This window comes from Lepidochelys olivacea (genome assembly GCF_965140295.1).
Source record: "Lepidochelys olivacea isolate rLepOli2 genome assembly, chromosome: 22".
NCBI classification, from domain to species: domain Eukaryota; kingdom Metazoa; phylum Chordata; order Testudines; family Cheloniidae; genus Lepidochelys; species Lepidochelys olivacea.
In genome coordinates, this window is record NC_140432.1 from 7,892,484 (window position 1) to 7,912,148 (window position 19,665).

The window sequence follows — 19,665 nt, forward strand, 5'->3', positions numbered from 1 at the left end:
GTTAAATGAAATGCTTTTTTTTTTGCCCCAAAATGAACTGGTGGGTTTTTACCTTTCTTATTTCTGTCATTTAAAATAAATCTACCTAAACATCTACTCCAAAATGTCAACAACAAAAAACAAAAAAGGCAAAACACGGCATTTCAAAAGCGTCAAAACAAAATTCTGTATGCAGTGTTGTTGTACCATGTTGGTCCAAGGATATTACAGAGACAAGGTGGGTGAGGCAACATCTTCTATTGGACCAACTTCTCTCTCACCAACAAGAAGTTGGTCCAATTAAAGATATTACCTCACCCACCTGTCTCTCTAGAACAAAATGCGTTGACTTTAAAAATAAATATATATATATTTTTTTGGTCAAATCTATTCACCGAATTTGAGCCAAATTCACAAATAGTTTTGGTCGAACAGAAACCGTCTTTTTTTTTTGAGAATAACCTATCTGTCTGAAAAACTTTGCCCGGCTCTAAATTATGAGCTTCAAAGCTGGAGAGAAACAGCACAAGCACTTGTAACTAGGGAGAGGGCACAGTCTCAAGACCGAGCTCAAGGCAAAACTCCTACTGACTTCAGGACTCTGATGAGCAGAACAAAGATTGAGCAGAGCTTCCCTTGATGCTGGGGAAGGGGAAAGGCTTCTCCCTCTGTATGGTCGGCTGTCTAGAAGATTCAGTCAAGTTTCTGCGAAGAGTCTGACCACACTAGGTCTAGAGTCACATTGTATGAGTGGGCTTTGGAAAGGGACTCACATTAGATGCCTCCCTGACACATATTGGCCCCAGCAACCCTGCTAAGTGTCTCCCATTGAAGAATGTGATGGCACCGAATACGAAGAGGAAGGGTATAAAGCAATGGGAGGAAACTGATCAAAGGAAAACATAGGCCTGATCATCAGCATAAAATGTCCTAAAACGTTTGCCACTGCTTGCAAAGTAACTGTACATGAAAATGGGCACTTGGGTGCCCTGTATTGCATATGCCAAGACCCCCTACTGGAGAAGAGAGTATGGTCCTGTACTCAGAGAGCGTGGGACTGGGAAACAGGAGATCTTGATTCTATACCCAGCTCTGCCCCAATTCAGCAACATACTTTTGTGCCTCAGTTTCCTCCATTAAATGGGGATTGGCACGAGTGCATAGGGCCGTCAGGATTCCAAAGCACTTTGAGATTCCCATGGTGAAAAGCTCTATTAGAAGTGGAAAGAATTCATTGGCTTGGGGGCAAAATAATGCCAGGGCCTACTTTGTGGAAACAAATTAAGTGTATTATGGAATGGAGCCATGATGAATGTACGGTACTATGTCGCACAGCCCCTCCCACAGGTATATGTTTCACTAGTCATGTCCTATAGGGCAGTATCTAACACAGGAATGCAACATGATTCAATTGGTTTTTTTACACTGGTCACTTAAAAGACTCCCATTCAGTCAGCTGGGTTGATGTCTCTCTAAAATTAAAGCTATAGCAACAAACCACTTCCTTTTTACACATAGCTCCAAAAATTATCTTCCCACCTCCCCCTCATCCCCCCCGCAAAAAATAAAATTATCAGCCCTAAGAGGAACTGTGTGAGTGGGTGGAGATTTCTGGGAGGGTCTCACCTCAGGATCTGCTCTGAGCCTCTTGATCTTTATCTGCACATGCTATTTCTGCCTCATGACTCCTCCAGCACACAGCTGCCACCAGTAGGTGCATGAGAGGTCACTATTCGTGAGTGGAAGTGGACCTGACAAAAGATACTGGGCCACACCTCTTTGGCTCTTTGATCTAGGTTTCAAATAAGTTCTGAAGTCCGATCAACTTCCCCCCTCCCCTACTTCCCCCCCGCCCCCCAAACTGAAAAATCAGTACAAAGTTCAATAACAAAATCTGCTTGCCTAGATTCCGAAACAAATAAGGACAAAATGTTCCAATATTGCAGGGGAAAGACCCAGCCATCCACACCCTTGAAAAGCTCTCCACGGATTGTGTGCATGCCCAGGGTCCCATTCTGCCAGCCTTGCTCACAGTGAGTAAGGACAGATGGAGGCTGGTATTGCTCCTGGAGTACTGTGCAACATAGCGTCAGAAAGAAGCACTTCACGGATGTATACGGCCTAATTCTCCATTGCCATACACCTGTTCAAAGCAAATGGCAGGTGCTAATATTCGGTGTATAGGACAGCATAAAGGGTGAAGCCATGACAAAATCAGGTTCTTTATACCTCCATCACTTTCCATTCCCAAGGCTAAAAAAGCATTTCACAACCTATACTCAGACTGTGCAGTGCCTCGCAAAATGCAGCCACCTCTGGGGTTGAGGGCTGCAGAGAAGTGGACGGCACACTGCATAACAGTACGGAGAGGTGAAAAATTGTCCTAGATGATGATGAAAACACCTACCTTGAAAAGTAAGGGGCCTGGCTCTCCAGCGCCTGGCACATGGTGTATTCACAGCTGTGCAAAGTAAGGGTAAACCGCTATTGGACTCAGCAAGGTGGCAATTTTGCACCTGCTTTGCACAGGTACAAATGAGACCAACACCGACCGGCTCAAGAGACATGATGGGATAACAGGGACTCTCACCTCTAGGTCACTGCTAGGAATCTGCTCCCACAGCAATGCCCAAAAGCTATTTTCTTCCAATAGATAGTTGGAGACTGAAGTGAGATGGCCAGTGAGATGGGCCCATGTCACGACACTGGGACCCAGACTCTGGGTATCTCCAAAGTTATGGGGTATTTGGACCAGCCTCCTCCACAGACAGGGAACTGAGGTAAAATGCAGACCCTGATGCAGGTTCCCAGAGTACAGGGCTGAGCTCATCTGTAGTTGGTGCCTCTCAGTCACACTCCTAAAGGTTCACATCCCAAACGCCATCACTAAGACTGGTGTGCTGGAGGCCACTCGAAGGGACCCATTCATCTCTCCCCCTATAGACCCCATCCCTCTCAGTCAGGGCTGAGACCCATAAACAAGGGGGGATGGTTTGCTCACTGCACCTGTCCTGCGCATCAAGACCTCCAGTCTCCAAGTCAGCCAATCTCACCCCTTTCACCAGCCCCAGATTCGCTTCTGAATGGAACCCAAGAGCTGTCTCGGAAAGGCTCTGCCCTGGGGCAGGTGACCCTACCTGTGTAGCCAGCGAGGGCAGCAGCAGGAATGACTGGTTTGTCCTTGTTCATGTCAGCCCGGTCTCGAACATAGTCCTTGAAGGTGCCTTTGGGCTTGTGGTTGGGCAGCGCCGCTGGGTAGTCCTCAGAATCAAAGCTGTCGTATGAGGGGACGCGCTGAAGGCTCTGGAAGGACGACTGGCTGTTCCAGGACTGCGTCAGGCGGTCACAGCTGTCATAGCTCTCTATGCTCTCGAAGGAGTCCTGGCCCCCTAGTTTACCTGGCAAGCAGAAGGGAGAATGAGAATCACCCGGCCTGCGAGGAGGCAGTTTAAATGAGATCCACAAATCAAGGTCAGGAGTCGGACAACGCCCCAGGTGTGTACTCCATCTGCCAGCCAGGCAGACAGCAGAAGGAGCCACAGCCCTGCTAACTACATTCAGCTCCAAGCCAGACAAGACACTGCTGTCCCAATGTACTCTGCCCCTCAGAGCAAATGTTAATCGAGCACTGACATCCATGGGGCTGGTGTATCATTTCTGTCCCCATGTTACAGAGCAGGGCAATCTGAGGCACACAGAAGTGAAAGGACTCGCTCCAGGTCTCAGAGTGAGTCACCTAGAGCATCGAGGAAAGAACCCAGGAATCCAGACTCCAAGTCTAAACCCCAGATGCAGAGAAATACCCTGAACTGCATCTGTGGCCACCTAAATTTGACCCACCTTCTGAAAGGGGATTGCGCTGGGTCTTGAAGAGAAATACACCACTAAAACAGACAGGCAGGACCACATGTTCCAAAGACAGGTGTGGAAGCTACAGCCACAATATAAAGGTGCAGAGGAAAATCCTAGATCCACACATGCAGGATCTGGGTTTGAATCTCCTGACCTGAGCCCACACGATAGGCCTGCACGACACTTTACAAAGCCCTGGAGAGCTTACATACAACCAGGTACATTCAGAGAGTAAATTATGCAGTTGCACATTCCAAACAGTGTAAGCAGAGGTATGATTCATGCCCTGTGCAGAAGGCTGGCACAAGGTCCTGCTAACCCTCATTCTCAGTTTCTTTGCTACAAGACTCTGCTGCCCCGTTTTATTGCAGGAAATCATAACAGAAGCTCTTAGCACCCCAACGCCCCCAAGCAGCAGTAAACCAAGGGGAAAAGATGTGGGTTGAGAACTATTTTTTCTCCTCCATTAAGATGCTCACATCTGGGCTACACTTATGCGACTGATTGTTTTCTATACAGAGAGCAATATATTAGGGGCCAATTCCTCAGCCAGCGTAAAGCAGGGAGCTCTGCTGAATTCAATGGAGCAATGCTGATTTACACCAGCTAAGGATTGGGTTCCCTGTATTTAAAAAAAAAAGTTCAGGGGGCTAAAAAGGGACCCAAAAATAGCCTTCAACTGCACTCTCTGGGTTCCCTTACTCTGCCTGTTGCTCAACCTCTTTGCTGACAAGCTAAGAGCGTAACAGGATCATTCAAGTTCATTAATTTCCCAAACTAGGCTAAAAACAGCTGCTGGGATTGTGTAAGAGCTCCTGGAGAAATTTCCACTGACTGAACTGCCTGCGGCTCAGACCCAAATAGTAAATCTCACAGGGGAAAGGAGGGTGGAATGGAGCTGGCATGCTCACCCAAATATTTGTTGTGTTCTAGTTTAAACAGCTCTCGCAGCAAAAAAAGCTTAACTAATGCGGGTGAGAAAGCCTATTGACATTTTTTTCAATGACTGAGGGGCTGAGTTTTAGGACATTAGCTCCCATTCATCCTAATGGTGTGCTGACTCTGAAGCCTAATGACGATGATGATTTATATGTCAATAATAATTATTTCACTTCTGTCTTGAAGGACTTCAAATTTGAGGTCCCAGCGCAGGTCCATCTCTAATTTAAATTATTTTACTACAGGTGACGCAGGTAACGATGCCTATAATTAAGATTGGCCAACACTTTCCAGTTATAATTCCTTGTTTTCAGTTGCTTATAACTTGCCAAATTTCATCGATTTGGGCTGAAAATGTCCATACTTCAAGCTGCTATATTTGGGGGGTGAAAAATTTCAGCAAAAATGATTCAGCATTTTCTCAGAACAGGGTTAGAGAAAAAGTGCTTTGCCCATGTTAAAAAAATCATACAACCATTTTGTTGAGAAGCTCTAGCCCTTCCATGCTTTGTACCAGGACTTGAAATTTGGCAGGGAGGTCAGGCCTTTTGTCATCTATGTGAAAATCCACCTACATTCAGTCAAGTTATGAGCCTTTGAAAAAAATTCTCTAAAGATTCTATCTGCCCTGAGCATGCTAAGGTGGAGAAAAAAGCATGTGATCATGTAATTAAAGACTGTATCATAAGGCATCTGCACAAGGGGGCCAAATTCAGGTTGCATGGGTAGCCTTAATTCTGGCATTCCTTAGCTTTTAAAGGCTTGAATTTGCAACCTTAACACCCTTCTAATGTTGTTTTTGCATGGAAATTATAATAAGCTTATAATAATAAACTTGGGGGCCGGATACCCATTTATACTAAGTCCCCTTGAATATCACTCTAGCAGTATTAAGGGATCTTATCCCTAATATATTTACACCAACATGGAGGGTGCATTTACACTATTAGAGCAGGATTTAGTGTCAACCAGGATCCTGACCACTGTGTTTCTTCAATCACAAATGAAATGTTAAGGGGATCACTGATAGAGGCCTCTCTCTATGATCCTCTTTCCCTAACACTAGGTTGAGAGGCTGTTATGTCAAAAGAACACCCTTCCCTTGAGGCTTGTGGGGCCTGTAGGCCGGTATAAGATTGAGTCATGATAGTGAAAGTATTTCAGTAAGAATTACCAAGACGCCTGCTTTAAAGTTCAAGAGAAGAGAAGGAACCAAATTAGAAGCTGATCTGCAAAAACAGCCCTTGCAAAAGGGCTTGCCTAAAATTGCAACACAGCTGCCCCTTGGCTTGCCACATTCTGCCTAATTTGACTGTGTTATATAAATGTTTAACCAGCCGAAGTTGTTGTTTTTTAAAAAAAATAACCCTCCCAAACAACCTTTTCCCAGCTTGGAAATTAAAAAAAAGAAGAGGAGAATAATGAAAATAGCCCCGATGGTTTCAGAGTAACAGCCGTGTTAGTCTGTATTCGCAAAAAGAAAAGGAGTATTTGTGGCACCTTAGAGACTAACCAATTTATTTGAGCATAAGCTTTCGTGAGCTACAGCTCACTTCATCGGACATACATGTGATTCCAGTGAGTGGGGGCATGATGCTGGGATTGGCAAAGCAGCTTGATTTTTCCCAAAGATCCAACCCATGGCATTTTTCAGTTCTTGTTCCACATTAAAAAATTAAACAGACGTAACATTGAGCATCAAGACCAATTCGTATCGACACTGGCATTCTGATAAGTCCTGGGAGATACCTGGGTTCTGCTCAGAGTGCGATCTCTGGCAGGTCACGTTGCTACTCTGTGCCTCAGTTTCTCCATCTGTAAAATTGGGATAACGATCCCCTCCTTTGTAAATGGTTTTGTGCTCTATGGATAACACCTGCTCTTTGCATAGGACTTATGAGCCAGTGCCTCAGCTGGTGTAAAACAGTGTAGCTGCTTTGACTTCAGTGGAGCCAAATCCACTCAGACCAGGGCAGAATCTGGTTCTGTGTGTTTGGAGTTAAATAATGTTACCCTAGAAAGGCATTTGGTGTTGGTTTAGGGTGTTCCAGGTTCTATTCCTGGCTCTGCTATTGACCTCATGTTGAACTGAGACAAGCCAGTGCCCTTCTCTCCGACTCAGTTAACCTACCTCTAAAATGGGGAAAACAACACTCGCCTCACATCGGAGCAGTGAGGTTCCATTCATTGGGCCAGATTCTCAGCTAATGTAAACTGCAGTCGTGTCACTGAAATCAAACGGGAGGCAGTGCTACCGAGGGGCTAGAGCACCGGACTGGGACTCAGAAGACCTAGGTTCCATTCCTGGCTCTGCTGCTGGCCTGCTGGGTGATTTAGGGCAAGTCACCGTGCCGCTCCGTGCCTCAGTTTCCCCAGCTGTAAAATGATATGGGCCTCCTTTGTAAAGCGCTTTGAGATCTAATATTCATTAGGATTATTTTACCCCGTGGAAGCTTTGGGACGTTATATAGACCCTTGGCTAACAGACACTGTGGAACTAGTTATGGGGCGCTGATGGTTTCTTTGCTGGTGACTCCTGAAAAGGAACATCCAGGGTAGAGGGGACCCTTCTGCGTGTACAGGGGAAGGGAGGGGAACACCCAGGGTGCAGGGAGAAACCAAGCAGAGGCTCGAGAGACTCCAGGCCCTTACCTCGACTGGTGCGCCCCATACACATGTTATCTGGTGTTACAACTTCCTGCTTGATCGTGAAGTAGTCTGTCTGCAGGGAGTCCGTCTGGACAGGGTCACGCAGGATGACCGACGGGTAGTCATTCTCGTACTTGAGGGAGAAGAGCTCCTCTGAGCTGATCGGATGGAGGGTCTGGTAGGACTCTGTGATAAAGCTGGGCTCGGAGAACTCGGACGGAGGTACGCACTGAGCGTGCTCGATGCCATAACCTGCAGGAGGAGCAACTGGGTGGGTTAATGTTAGCGATTGACCGAAAAGACAACGACTCAAAGCTAAACAGACCACTGCTGTTTCTACCTCTCGTCTCCTGTAACATGCTGATATCGTGAGATCTTGGGGTATATTTTTAATTACTATTGTCTGGATGTACAACGCCTAGCACAAAGGCACCCCGATTTCAGACCACAGTACAAATAATAAATAGTAACAAATAAGAAGAACTTCCGTTGATTTCAGTGGGCACCAGATTGGGCCATAAGCAAATAGGAGCAACCGCAGAGCTGTTATGGGAGGAAGGGTTGGATAAACCACGAGAGGGAGGCTCCTAGCAGTTTCCCCAGGAAATGGAGTATGAAAAGGCAGAGGAGGGTCCTTGACATCACAATGGAGCTGGATGTCAATTGACATGGCAGACATGGAGGTTGCTCACCTTCACAATCACGAGGAGAGAATATGTGTTGTCATTAGGTTTCAGAGTAAACAGCATGTTAGGATAATCAGAAGTAGTGGGACTTACGCAAGGGTTGCACTGCTGCTCTATGTAGCATGCTGGAGTAGGATTAGCACTTTCTTCCTCCCTAAAAAGCAGTGGCAGCCAGGAGAATCCCCCCTGTAGAATGACATCTCCCTGCTCTACACTTATTCTCCTTCAACCACTTTCAGATGAAATCTGCTGTTTACATATCAAAAACAAGATTCCCCTCACTGCTGGCCTAGCATGCTTCACCTGGCATCAAAGCCAAGCGAGTTCCTTTCTGCTCCAACCCTTCCCACTGACCGGAGAGAGTCTGGAATCCAAATTTAGCGGATGATTCTGTCAATGGTGCACGAAGCATAATGGAATCTTTCCCTGCTGTATGGGCTCTGAAGCGCTGGCACTGGGGTTGGATCATGCCAGATTAGGGACCCAGCACTTTCCCTGGATGGCTGCCATCTGGAGCTACAGAATCTAAACTCTCATTTAAATGATATTAAGGCCCAAATTTTCAAAAATGCCTGGATTTTGATGTACCTGATTTGAGACACTGTGGGCCTTTTTTTCAGAAATGCTGAGAACTCACAATGCCACTCAAAATCAGTGGGAGGGGCAGATGCTCTGAAAGTCAGGTCCTAAGGGTCTCAGGTTGATTGCCCAGAATCTAGGCAACAAAAAGCAGAGACCACTTCTAAAAATGTAGGCTTAAGTTTTAGACTGATGAAGTGACGTCTGTCTGAGACCACAGAACGTCTGATGCAACAGCTCGAAAGTGTGCACTTCTCCGGTCAGTCTCAGTGAATGTTAACTCTGAAGCCTAATGATGACCCCCCACATTAGATATCTTTCTGATGATCAAAGGACACAAGACAGAAGAGGGATAATCATACCATGAAAGCTGCACATTCTGCCACGACTGGGACAGTAATTTGTCAGCACACAAATCAGTTTGGGCTCAGAAGACTGAAAAAAGAGATAACCCTAGAACAACTGTCACTTTTCTAACCACTTCCAGCTATTTTAAATAGGCTAGTGGCCAGCCCACTGTAAGCCAGATGCAATCATGTTAATATGCTGGACTATTTGGAGGAAAAGAGGAGCAGCTTTGGGAAAAAGGGGCTCAGACTTACTAATGAAGTAGTCCGATGTATAGCGGGATTCTGGGTACGCAGGGTTCACTCCGTTAGCTGAGTATGGCTTTATCTCATCTAAAAGAAGAAAGGGGAGTTAAAGAAACAAGCTCACAGGAATCTCACCTATGCTGAAACTCTCAGTTATACATGGAGGTCAGAATTTCCAAAAGTATTCAGCTTCCATTTAACCTGGGATTTTCAAAGGATCAGAAGCAAGTTAGGTGTCCAAATCCCATTGAACTGGGTGCCTAACTCCCTTAGATTCTTTGGAAAAACCTAGCTGTGATTTTTGAGAATGCTGAATAAGGTTCCATCTTAGCTGGAAGCTCTAGGCACTACTGAAATATTATTAATTACTTGTTGAAATCCCGTGGTGCTGTACAGGTGATATGGATCAAGTGTAAAAGAGCTGATGACTGAACCTGGTGATATTTGGAACAAAAAAGAGCTCTCAGCCAGGCTTCACGCTGGTTCAACATTCTAAGCTTCAGAGCAACAATCATGTCATCTCGCTATATAGATTATTATACTTTAATTGTTTTGTTTCCATTAATTTTGGCTCCTTTTCATTGTTTAACCTGTTTTTTTTTTTAAATGAAAAACAGGGACACATTGTTTCAGAAAAATTTCCCCATTTTTCAACCAGCTTTAGCTGCTTGTGTATGCCCAAAACACATCTGTGTGTTGGCCATACACCCCTCTGCTGCTCCTACCCTGCTCATGTGCAAAGGAAAAGGTGCAAGGCACTGGAGATGCTGTTCCTACACTCATGAGGCATTGCTGCAGAGCTACCAACTTACTCCGACTTAATACTCTACGGTGTGTGTGAGGTAGCACCTCAGAGTCACGAACACCAGAGTCACGAACTGACCGGTCAACCACACACCTCATTTGGAAACAGATGTACGCAATCAGGCAGCAGGAGAGACAAAATGAAAGACCAAAAAAAAAAAAAAAAAAAGCAAATACAGTACAGAACTGTGTTAAAGGTAAACTCCTAAAACAATGAAGGGAAAGCAGCGTTTTTCTTCTGCATAGTAAAGTTTCCAAGCTGTATTAAGTCAATGTCCAGTTGTAAACTTTTGGAAGAACCACCATAACCTTTTGTTCAGAGTTAAGAACAACCTCCATTCCTGGGGTGTTCAGAACTCGGAGGTTCTGCTGTATGTACAGTGCCTAGCACAGTGGGGCCTGATCTTGGAAATGAATTAATAATAATAACTGTACACTCAGTACACATCTCAGTTCACCCCTTTCCATCCATCACATCAGTGCTTTCCCATGCGGAAGCCAATTTTGTCTTCCCAGTTTGGAAGCTGCACAGTGTCTGCTCTGGCTCTTGTCGTTCCCACCTCGTTCATTGCAGGAGCAGCTGCAGAGCGCATGGATAGAAACAGGGTAATGTGACATTACAAAGGGCAACAAAAATAAAAGCACGAATTGCTCTGCCTGTGTTTATTTCTGCTGAGGCTGGAGAAAAACTAACCAAAGATAATGCACGTTCACTCGAAGGAGGCTAATTTTGGCCTCCTCGCCTGGGATTGCAGGGTGGAAAATATTCTTAAACAAAGGAAGGTTTTGTGGAGAGAGACCTAATCCCGAGTGTGCTTTTCCCCTCCCCACGGAGTCTGCCAAGCGGCAGGGTGGGTGACCACAGGGAAAGGGTGGGACTAGGTTAAAAAGGGCAACTTTCAGCTAGGTTTACAGTCATGCAGAGGGCACTGATGGCTGCTGGTAAATGGAAGTTATTTTAGGAAGAAATCTGGAAAAATACGACTGCAAACACCCAAATTCATGAAGGAAAAGTCGCCCAGCTGCTGCCATTTTTATACCTTGTGCAGCCTGTGGTAGGTGAGTCACTCGCTCTGAAAGAGCTAACAGGAGAAGCATCTTAATAAGAGGGACTGGGAGGTTGCCATGTGTCCTCATGTGACCTAATGCTTCTGGGTGGTTTAGTGAAGGTGAAGCTACATGCTTTGGGTCTAACAGACAAGGCCCTGGTCCCGCTCCCGCTGATGAGAATGACCAGCTACTCTTGGGAACGAAGGGCTCATGATTAAGACACTAGATTAAGATTCAAGAAATGTTTGCTCAATTCCCAGCTCGGCCAATGCACAATGGGTAATTTGCTCCATCGCTCTGTGCCTCAGTTTCCCATCTGTAAAACATGAATAGAAAAATCTGTCTTGTCCAATTAGACTTTAAAACCTAGCAGAGACTCTGTGTTTGTACAGCACCTAGAGCAATGGAGCCCTGATTTGAGGCAGAGCTTTTGGGTGGCATTATTATGTGAATAATAAGGAGCCTTCCCATTGACTGTATTAGGAGCAGGATCAGGCCCTGTCTTCCTAGTTTGGAAGTCACAAGGTTTCTGCCCTTTTTATTATTCATAAATACTTTTCAGCCAAGGATCACAAAGTGATTTACAAACATTTCCCTGGGCCTCTGAGAGGCATGCAGATAACTGTGTTTTACAGACAGGGAAACTGAGGCACGGAGGCTCTACATGATTTGCACAAGGTGACACAGCATGTGTGGAGAACAGCTGGAAATAGAACGCAGGCATCCTGAGTCCCAGTTCCTCATCCAGAGGATAAGATGGACAGAACTGCAACTTTATTCTTGTCCTCACACTCTTGCAGGAGAAACAGCCAGTGCTGAATCCAGGACCTAGCCTGTAAAAAGACTTTTAGTTTTCTTCTAAGGACATCTATCTACCTAGGTAATTACATGACCTTCATTACCGCAAAGTCTGAGCCCCTACATATGTAATAGATTTAACCTCACAACGCCCCCTGTGAGGTAGGAAAGCATTCTCCATATTTCACAGCTGGGGAAACCGAGGCAAAGAACACCATATCCTCAAAGGTATTTAGGCACCTAGCTCCCACTGAATCAATTCCCAGCTCTGGCATAGACTCGTTGGGTATGTCACTTCGGCCCAGATGCTCAAAGGGAAATCAGTGGGAGTTCAACACTTAAATACCTTTTAGGATCTCAGCCCAAGTGACTTGCCCCAGGGAGTTGGTAGAAGAGCTGGGAATTGAAACCACACCTCCTGAGTACCAACAGAGTGCCTTAACCACAAGACCATCCCGCTACCGTGGGTGACTTTACCAAGCGCTCAATAAAAACGAACGGAAAAAGAAAAGAACTGAAAAGACGCTAGAGCCAAACAAGGAGCAGAAAAACACAGGCTTCTGCAGCTCCCATGCACATCCATGTTTACCTTCTCAAACCACTGGTGACAGTAAAATTAGCAATCAGTAATTAACCTCCATTTGACAATGCGTTTCTTGGACGGCACAAAATCCCCCTCCTCTCCGAGCCACCCAAGTTGGATTACTGGCAAGGGCAGGCGGTGGGTGCCGTGGATATGGATACGTAATGCAATGGAAGCTTGGGCTATGGAACAGCCCTAGGAAGAACTAGATGCTGTATCACCGGGTCGAGAGTGGGCTACAGAGTGTTTTAATTTGCTCAGTGCCCCTGAGTTTTCTGGGCCCTTCACCGTGTGTTAGTAATTCCTTAGTAGCCCAGTAGGGAGAATGCAGCAAGGTAGTCTCAAGATCGCCACTGATTCAAACTAGGGCAGCTGCTCCTTTAAATTCTCAGTGAAGGAACAGTATCTTCAGGGGGTCCTAAAACCTACCGTCTTCTTCACTTGCTCCAGATCTTTAGCCCCCATTCAGCAAAGCAATTCAGCACATGCCAGATCCAAAGCCCATTCTATTGACTTCAGTGGGCCATAAATCTCGGGGAAATTAATGAGATTACAGCAGATGTTTAAAGTCAAGCATGTGCTTTAGTACTTCGCTGAACTGGATGTGCCTGTTGCCACTATTCGTGTCTCAATTACACAGCCCAGGCTCCTCATCAGCCACTTAGGTAGCTCTGTCACTCCAAGATATCGGATCAGACAGAGATCACTTCACCCACTCCCTCTGAAATGCAGCCACCTCTGGTGTGGAACACAGCTGCTGTTTAACCACACCCAAGGAACAAAGAAAAATAGTTTCCAGTTGCGACTGGAAAGTTTGGGTGTGATTTAAAAGTGTTGGCCTAGCTGCTCCCATTGAAGTCAATGATTAAAATTCCCAATGGAACCAGTTAGGCCAAAGGTGAATGCCTTGGAAAAAAAAACACTTTCATTTCTAGGAATGCAGAATGTCCCTGCCTTGCCCTGGAATTCAGCCAAGAAGCTGGTGTTAACACCCTTCCTCTTTCAAAGAGTGCCAGGAGCTCTTCACTGACCACAACTGGCCAGGACCCTCTGCTTTATGTTTTATCGGAACGACATCTCCAGCAGCAGCCAGTGCTGACTCGGGTATGTCTACATTTGAGCAGGGCGCTGTGATTCTCAGCATGCACAGGTGTACCCAAGCTAGAGCCTAAAAACAGCCATGCATCCACAGCGGCATGGGCCATGGCGCAGGCTACCCATCTGAGCATGTACCAGGCGTCCAGCAGGATTGTACTTAGGGTGACTAACGTGAGCCCCGCCCGTGCTGCCATGGACACGCTCCTATTTTAGGCACTCAGTCAAGCTGAGCTAGCCTGGGGATGTGCATACAAGCTGAGAATCACCCCCTTCCCCTCCCCCCAATGAAAGGTAGACAGACCCTCAGAGAAAAGGACATCAGCTGCATAGGGTAGCCAACTTTCTAATTGCACAAAACGGAACACCCCGGCCCCGCCCCTTCCCAAGGCCCCACCCCTTCTCCGAGGCCCCACCCCCGCTCGCTCCATCCCCCCTCCCTCCATTGCTCACTTTCCCCCACTCTCACTCACTTTCACCGGGCTGGGGTGCGGGAGTGGGGTGAGAGCTCCAGCTGGGGGTGCGGGCTCTGGGGTGGGGCTGGGGATGAAGGGTTTGGGGTGCGTGAGAGGGCTCCAGGCTGGGGCACGGAGTTGGGGTTCCAGGGGGATATGGGCTCTGGGCTGTGGGTGTGCGCTCTGGGTGGGGCCAGAAATGAGGGGTTCAGGGTGCGAAGAGGGCGCCGGGCTGGAGAAGGGAGTTGGGTGCCAGGGGGATATAGGCTCTGGGCTGGGGGTGTGGGTTCTGGGTGGGGCCAGAAATGAGGGGTTCAGGGTGCAGGAGAGGGCTCCGGGCTGGGGCAGAGGGTTGGGGGGCAGGGGTTTGAGGACTCTACCTGTGGAGGGGGGGTTCTGGAGTGGAGCCAGGGGTGAGGGGTTTGGAGTGAAGGAGGGGGATCCAGGCTGGGAGCTGGGGTCCGGGGGAGGGCTCAGGCTGGAGGTGCGAGCTCCGGGGTGGGGCTGGGGATGAGGGGTTTCGGGTGCAGGAGGGGACTCAGGGCTGGGGCAGGGTGTTGGGGGGTTGCAAGCTCTGGGAGGAAGTTTGGGTGTGGGAGGGGACGCCAGGCTGGGGCAGGGGGTTGGGGTGCAGAATGGGGTGCAGGGTCCCAGCGGCGCTTACCGCGGCTCCCAGGAAGTGGCCGTCAGGTCCCTGCAGCCCCTAGGCGCATGGGCATCCAGGGAGGCTCCGTGTGCTGCCCTCATGCCCGTAGGCACTGTCCCCGCAGCTCCCATTGGTCGCAGTTCCCAGCCAATGGGAGCTGCGGAGTCGGTACTCAAGGCAGGGGCAGCGCGGGGAGCCTCCCTGGCAGGCCATCCGCCTAGGGGCCGTAAGGACCTGGCGGCCACTTCCGGGAGCCATGCAGAGGTAGGGCAGGCAGGGAGCCCGCCATAGCCCCAGGCTCGTCAACCTGACCTGGCAACCCTAGCTGCATAGAGCCACAAACACCACTTCCGGCCACACCTGTATCTTCCTTAGAGGTCTCCCATCCACATACGTCCTCTCTAGATTCTGTTTAGCTGAAAAGTCTGGAGGCATCACTGTGCCAGGGGTTGGTAAATTACTGAATCCTACTGTAGTCAGACCTTAAGCTGGGCTCTTGGAGGGCCTGAGATTCAGTTTGCCTCTAATACATGCATCCAAGGCCCCTTGGTGTAGCCCATGTGGTGACCCACTCAATTACCTTTCTGTAGGATCTCCAGATGTTCCCAGAGAATATCTCCCACGAAGTCAGGCGCTAGCTCGAGGAAGCAGTCCTTGCCCAGAGCGCAGAGGGCAGCCCCGTTCATGCAGAACTTCTGGAAATCCACATCCTTCAGACTGAATTCATTCACAGCCCACATCACCCAGTCCCGTACATGAGTCTCCGTCCACTGCTGGGGGTCTGCACCAAGGGGTCACGGGAGAGAGCCGTTAATAAGACTTCTCAGGAAGTTAATGGTCAGGGATCTACAGTGGTCACTACACCCGCCCCCTGAAATGCAGCTGCTTCTAGTGTGGAACACAGCAGCTGTTTAATCATCATGTGTTACAGACATACCACTTCAGTGGGGACCAAAATATCAGCAATCCCTACAACTATGCAGACAGGTGCCGTGCCCCACAGATCCCACCTTTGGGTTGACATAAGTATAATGTACAATGGTGGAGAACATCATCAGTTTAGCTTCATCCGATAGGGCTGAGTGTTACTTTAGTCTGTCACTGCAGCGTCTTTCTGTGCTCCTAACCCTGGCTTGAGACAAAGTTTATAACAGCCCATGTTCTACCTAAGGGCATCAGTCTTCCAGTGTCTTTTCTTTTTTCATTCAAATCACAAGCACCTTGCAGGTCGTGCCAAAAGACACCTGACACTTCTGCCCATAGTAAAAATTAACAGAGCTGAAACTCTTCCATGGCACAATATTCATGACCCATTGGATAGAGGGTCCCTGTGCTGCCTCGAGAGGGAACTCAATTAAAGCGATATTGCTCACTGGGGTAGATGAGAGCAAAGATTGTCTCAACTTCTGAATGGGGTGGACAGAGATCACATAGATCAATCCATCAAGCAATGGAGGAAGATATCACTTGTGTGATATCCTCCAGCCAGAGAAGCCAGGGATCAAGGTGATGGCAAGAAAGATGGAATGGAAAGGAGCAAGAGGTTTGGAGAAGTGGATATTTCAGATGAAGAAATGCCTCTGGTTTATCACGGTTTTGCCTGTTGCACAGAGCTCTGCCATTGGGCACTACTGTGCCGTACCTTTGGGGATTCCCAGCCGCTGTTGCTCTTTCGTGAAGCCACTGAAGGTGGCCTTCAGCGCCTGGGACATCATTTCTTTACTGCTCGGGGTTAGCAAAGGCACATCTGCACATTCCATATCTGAAAGAAGCAGAGGAAGAGACAAATAAACAACTCACCGAATCTCATGCCCCACTAAGGGAGAAGATTACGGAGTTTGGAGCCACAGGAATTATACATCCAGAACTGAATCAGAAAAATAAGTGAGCCAAACAACGTGAATTTAAACCTCCTCCCAGCTGCCTTATAACTTCACCCACAAACTCCCCAGCAGGATATCATGTGACAACATATCACTTCAATGCAGCACAGGTTGGAAGTGGTAGTTTTAACCTGGGGTCATGCCATGGTTCAAGGATGTTCTTGGGTGAGGACACTGCTGGGTTAAAAACAATGGGCCTGATTCTCTTCTCAGTTATCTGGTGTAAAACAGGAGTAACTCCTTCACTGATGTCAATGGAGTTATACCAGTGCAAAAGCACGTAATGGTACAGACTTCCTTTGCAACGTGCTTTGAGATCTCCTGATGAAAAGCACTATGCAAGAGCTAGGTTTATTATTATTAAGATGGGGAAAGTCAGACCTTAGCGATTTTAAACAGAAAACCACAAATCTATTATCTACACTATAATTATATCTTTAAATTGTTTACTACACATGATTTTTAGAAAACCTCTTAGGGTCTTGCTCCAAAGCCCATTGAAATCAATGCCAAAGTTTCCCATTGACTTCACTCAGCTTTGGGAAATGCCTTTAGGGCCTGATCCTGAAAGATGCTGAGCACCAGCGCCTCCCATTGAAGTCAGCAGAAACTGTAGGTTTCCCACATGAATAGTCCTATTGATTACAACCAGATTATTCAGATCCTTAAAAGAGACATCCTTAAAAGCTTCAGTGCTTTGCTGGACTGGGGCATTTACGTAGTACTGTAATGTTCTGATGTGGTGTAGCCGAGATAGAATTCCATTGGCACAGATGCAAAAGGGAATCTCTAGGTTGATAGACACAGACATGCCATCTCCGGCTCTCTGATTTACAGGGTTTACGTGGTATAACATCACTCTACAAGGTCTAAGGGCTGGCCAGGATTGAGCCATCACAGAATGAGCGGCTGGCTGCCCTACAACCAAAGCGCTTCATGGACATCAATCAGTTAAGCCTCACAAGTCCCCTGTGGAACCCGGTAGCATGAAAAAGGGGAAAATACACTTCAAAGTGCCCCAAAAGGTTTTGATTAGGTGAAAGCTAAAGAGGGTGTGTGTGTGAGGAGGGAGTATTACTTCCCCTGAGTTGGTTTGCCCCATGCCCAGCGCTTGATTCCCAGCCACAGATCCTAGGGAAAAAGAGAGAAAGGAGGAGGTGGAAGCAAAGGGAATCCTGGAAAAAGTCCTTTTGTAACAAGACGCAGCGTGACGAAAACCCAGCAGAAAAGTCATTCAAGAAAGGAGGCGAACAAAGAGCTGGAAAATCCCAGATTAACACAGAGTTACATAACGCACAATCCATACAGTGAAGCAATTGCTGAGTCAGTCACTGAGCAATGCATGGCCACCCCTACCAGAGCCAATGATGTCAGCCCAGAAATTTGGATCTTGGAGTAAATCCTGGTGAGAAGTGTTTATATGGCAGGAACCACTTCGGTTTTCAGGGAAGCTGCAATAATGTAAGTTTGTTAAAAAAATCCCTGTCCTCCCAATTCGAGATCTGACCCTTGAAGTGCTCATTTTTCAAACACACTCCTGAAATATAATGTGACCGGAGAAGGAAGTCATTGTAAAATAAATCATCACCAAGCCCTTAACCCTGCTGTAGCACTGTAGGTCTCAAAGCACTTTATGGAGGCAGGTCAGGTAGATTTTACAAATGGGGAAACTGAGGTACAGAGTGGTGACATGAATGGCTTAAGGTCAGCGGGAGATCTGGGAGTTCACCTAAACGTTTCTGTTTGAACGACAAAAAGATTTTCAATAAAAGGGAAATTTTCCTGGCAAAAAAATTCCATTTGTGTCCAAAAAACTGATTATTTTTTTTAATGACTGTCTGGCTCTGGTTGCCAAAAAATAAAAATCGTAGCTCTCGTTGAAATCCCAGCCAACTCTATTGCGGCCATGTCTACACTACCACTTATGTCAGTAGAACTTGTGTCGCTCACGGGTGTGAATAAACCTTCCCCCCAAGCGACACAAGTTACACCGACCTAAGCACCAGTGTGGACAGCGCTATATTGGCAGGAGAGCTTCTCCCACCAACATAGCTACCGCCGCCTATTGGAGGTGGATTAATTAAGTTGATGAGCGAGAGCTCTCTCCCATCGGATTAGAGCAGCTACACTAAGAGACCTGACAGCAGTGAAGCTGCAGTTGTGCCTCTGTCCTGTAGCCACAGGCCTTATTACCCTTTCAAAACGTGTGTGAGAATTTAGGCCCCAGGTCAGAAACGCACTTCACTTTCAGCATGTGCTGAAGTCCCCCTGACTTCCATGAGAGATAAGCGCTAAGTGCTGTGTTGAACCAGGCTAGCAAAAGGTCTAGATGGCTCTGCAGACCTGAAGTCCCCTGTTCATCCATGGAGTAGATGCAGCCCAGCATCAGCCAAGCAAGCTTCCTGCTCCATTCCTGGCCTGCAGGGACCCTTTCAAGGGCAGATAGGGGAGCTCAGCCCTCGTGGTTAATTCAGTCTCTGGTCCCTCTGCAGAGACTGCCCAATGAGAGCCAGTTGTGGTGGTGGGTGTTTTTGGAATACAGACAGTAAGAACTTGTGTAAAGGCTGGAAACTCATTTCACATAGGCCAGTCATCAGGCAGTAACAACCTCCAGTCCTCAAAGAGTTGGGCTGGATTTCAACTGGTGACCTACACAGTGAAAGGCTCTGAATACTCCATGACCATCCCAGCCTGCCAACCACCCATCTTTGACTGAGACTTAAATACTAAAAATAGAAGCATGTCCACAGAAATATATCAAGGGGCTGCATTATCATAAAACTGCGCCCGCTATATCTGCATGCTCAAATCCCCATCTCTGCGTGCACAAATCAATCAACGTCTAAGTGACTTGCTACAGTATTTGCACATGCAGGAGGATTTGCACATGGAGATGGGCGCCGGCATTTGTTTTGTTTTTTTACAGGCACTATTTAAAGGGCTGCTACTTCAATGGGATCCTCTAGTGCAGACACCCTGTGCTTCTGGGGAAGCCCTTTGAACTCCACAGGGGTCCATGTGAACAGATCCTATTGCAGCTTGAGCGCTGAAGAGCCACCTTTGAGCCCACAGCC

General features: G+C 47.3%; 1 protein-coding gene across 4 annotated transcripts in view; it reads right to left on the reverse strand.

The window, feature by feature from the left end:
• Positions 1-19,665, reverse strand: part of ETS1 (ETS proto-oncogene 1, transcription factor) — a 122,233-nt gene that overhangs the window by 19,491 nt on the left and 83,077 nt on the right. For 3 of the 4 annotated variants that reach the window (XM_084611984.1, XM_084611985.1, XM_084611987.1), the window contains 5 exons: positions 16,351-16,470; positions 15,289-15,489; positions 9,287-9,364; positions 7,423-7,671; positions 3,117-3,377 (listed from right to left, as the gene is read on the reverse strand). In XM_084611984.1, coding sequence (XP_084468110.1) covers positions 3,117-3,377; positions 7,423-7,671; positions 9,287-9,364; positions 15,289-15,489; positions 16,351-16,470 — 909 coding nt within the window. The remainder of the gene's footprint in view (positions 1-3,116; positions 3,378-7,422; positions 7,672-9,286; positions 9,365-15,288; positions 15,490-16,350; positions 16,471-19,665) is intronic. The other variant, XM_084611986.1, reaches the window with a different exon arrangement.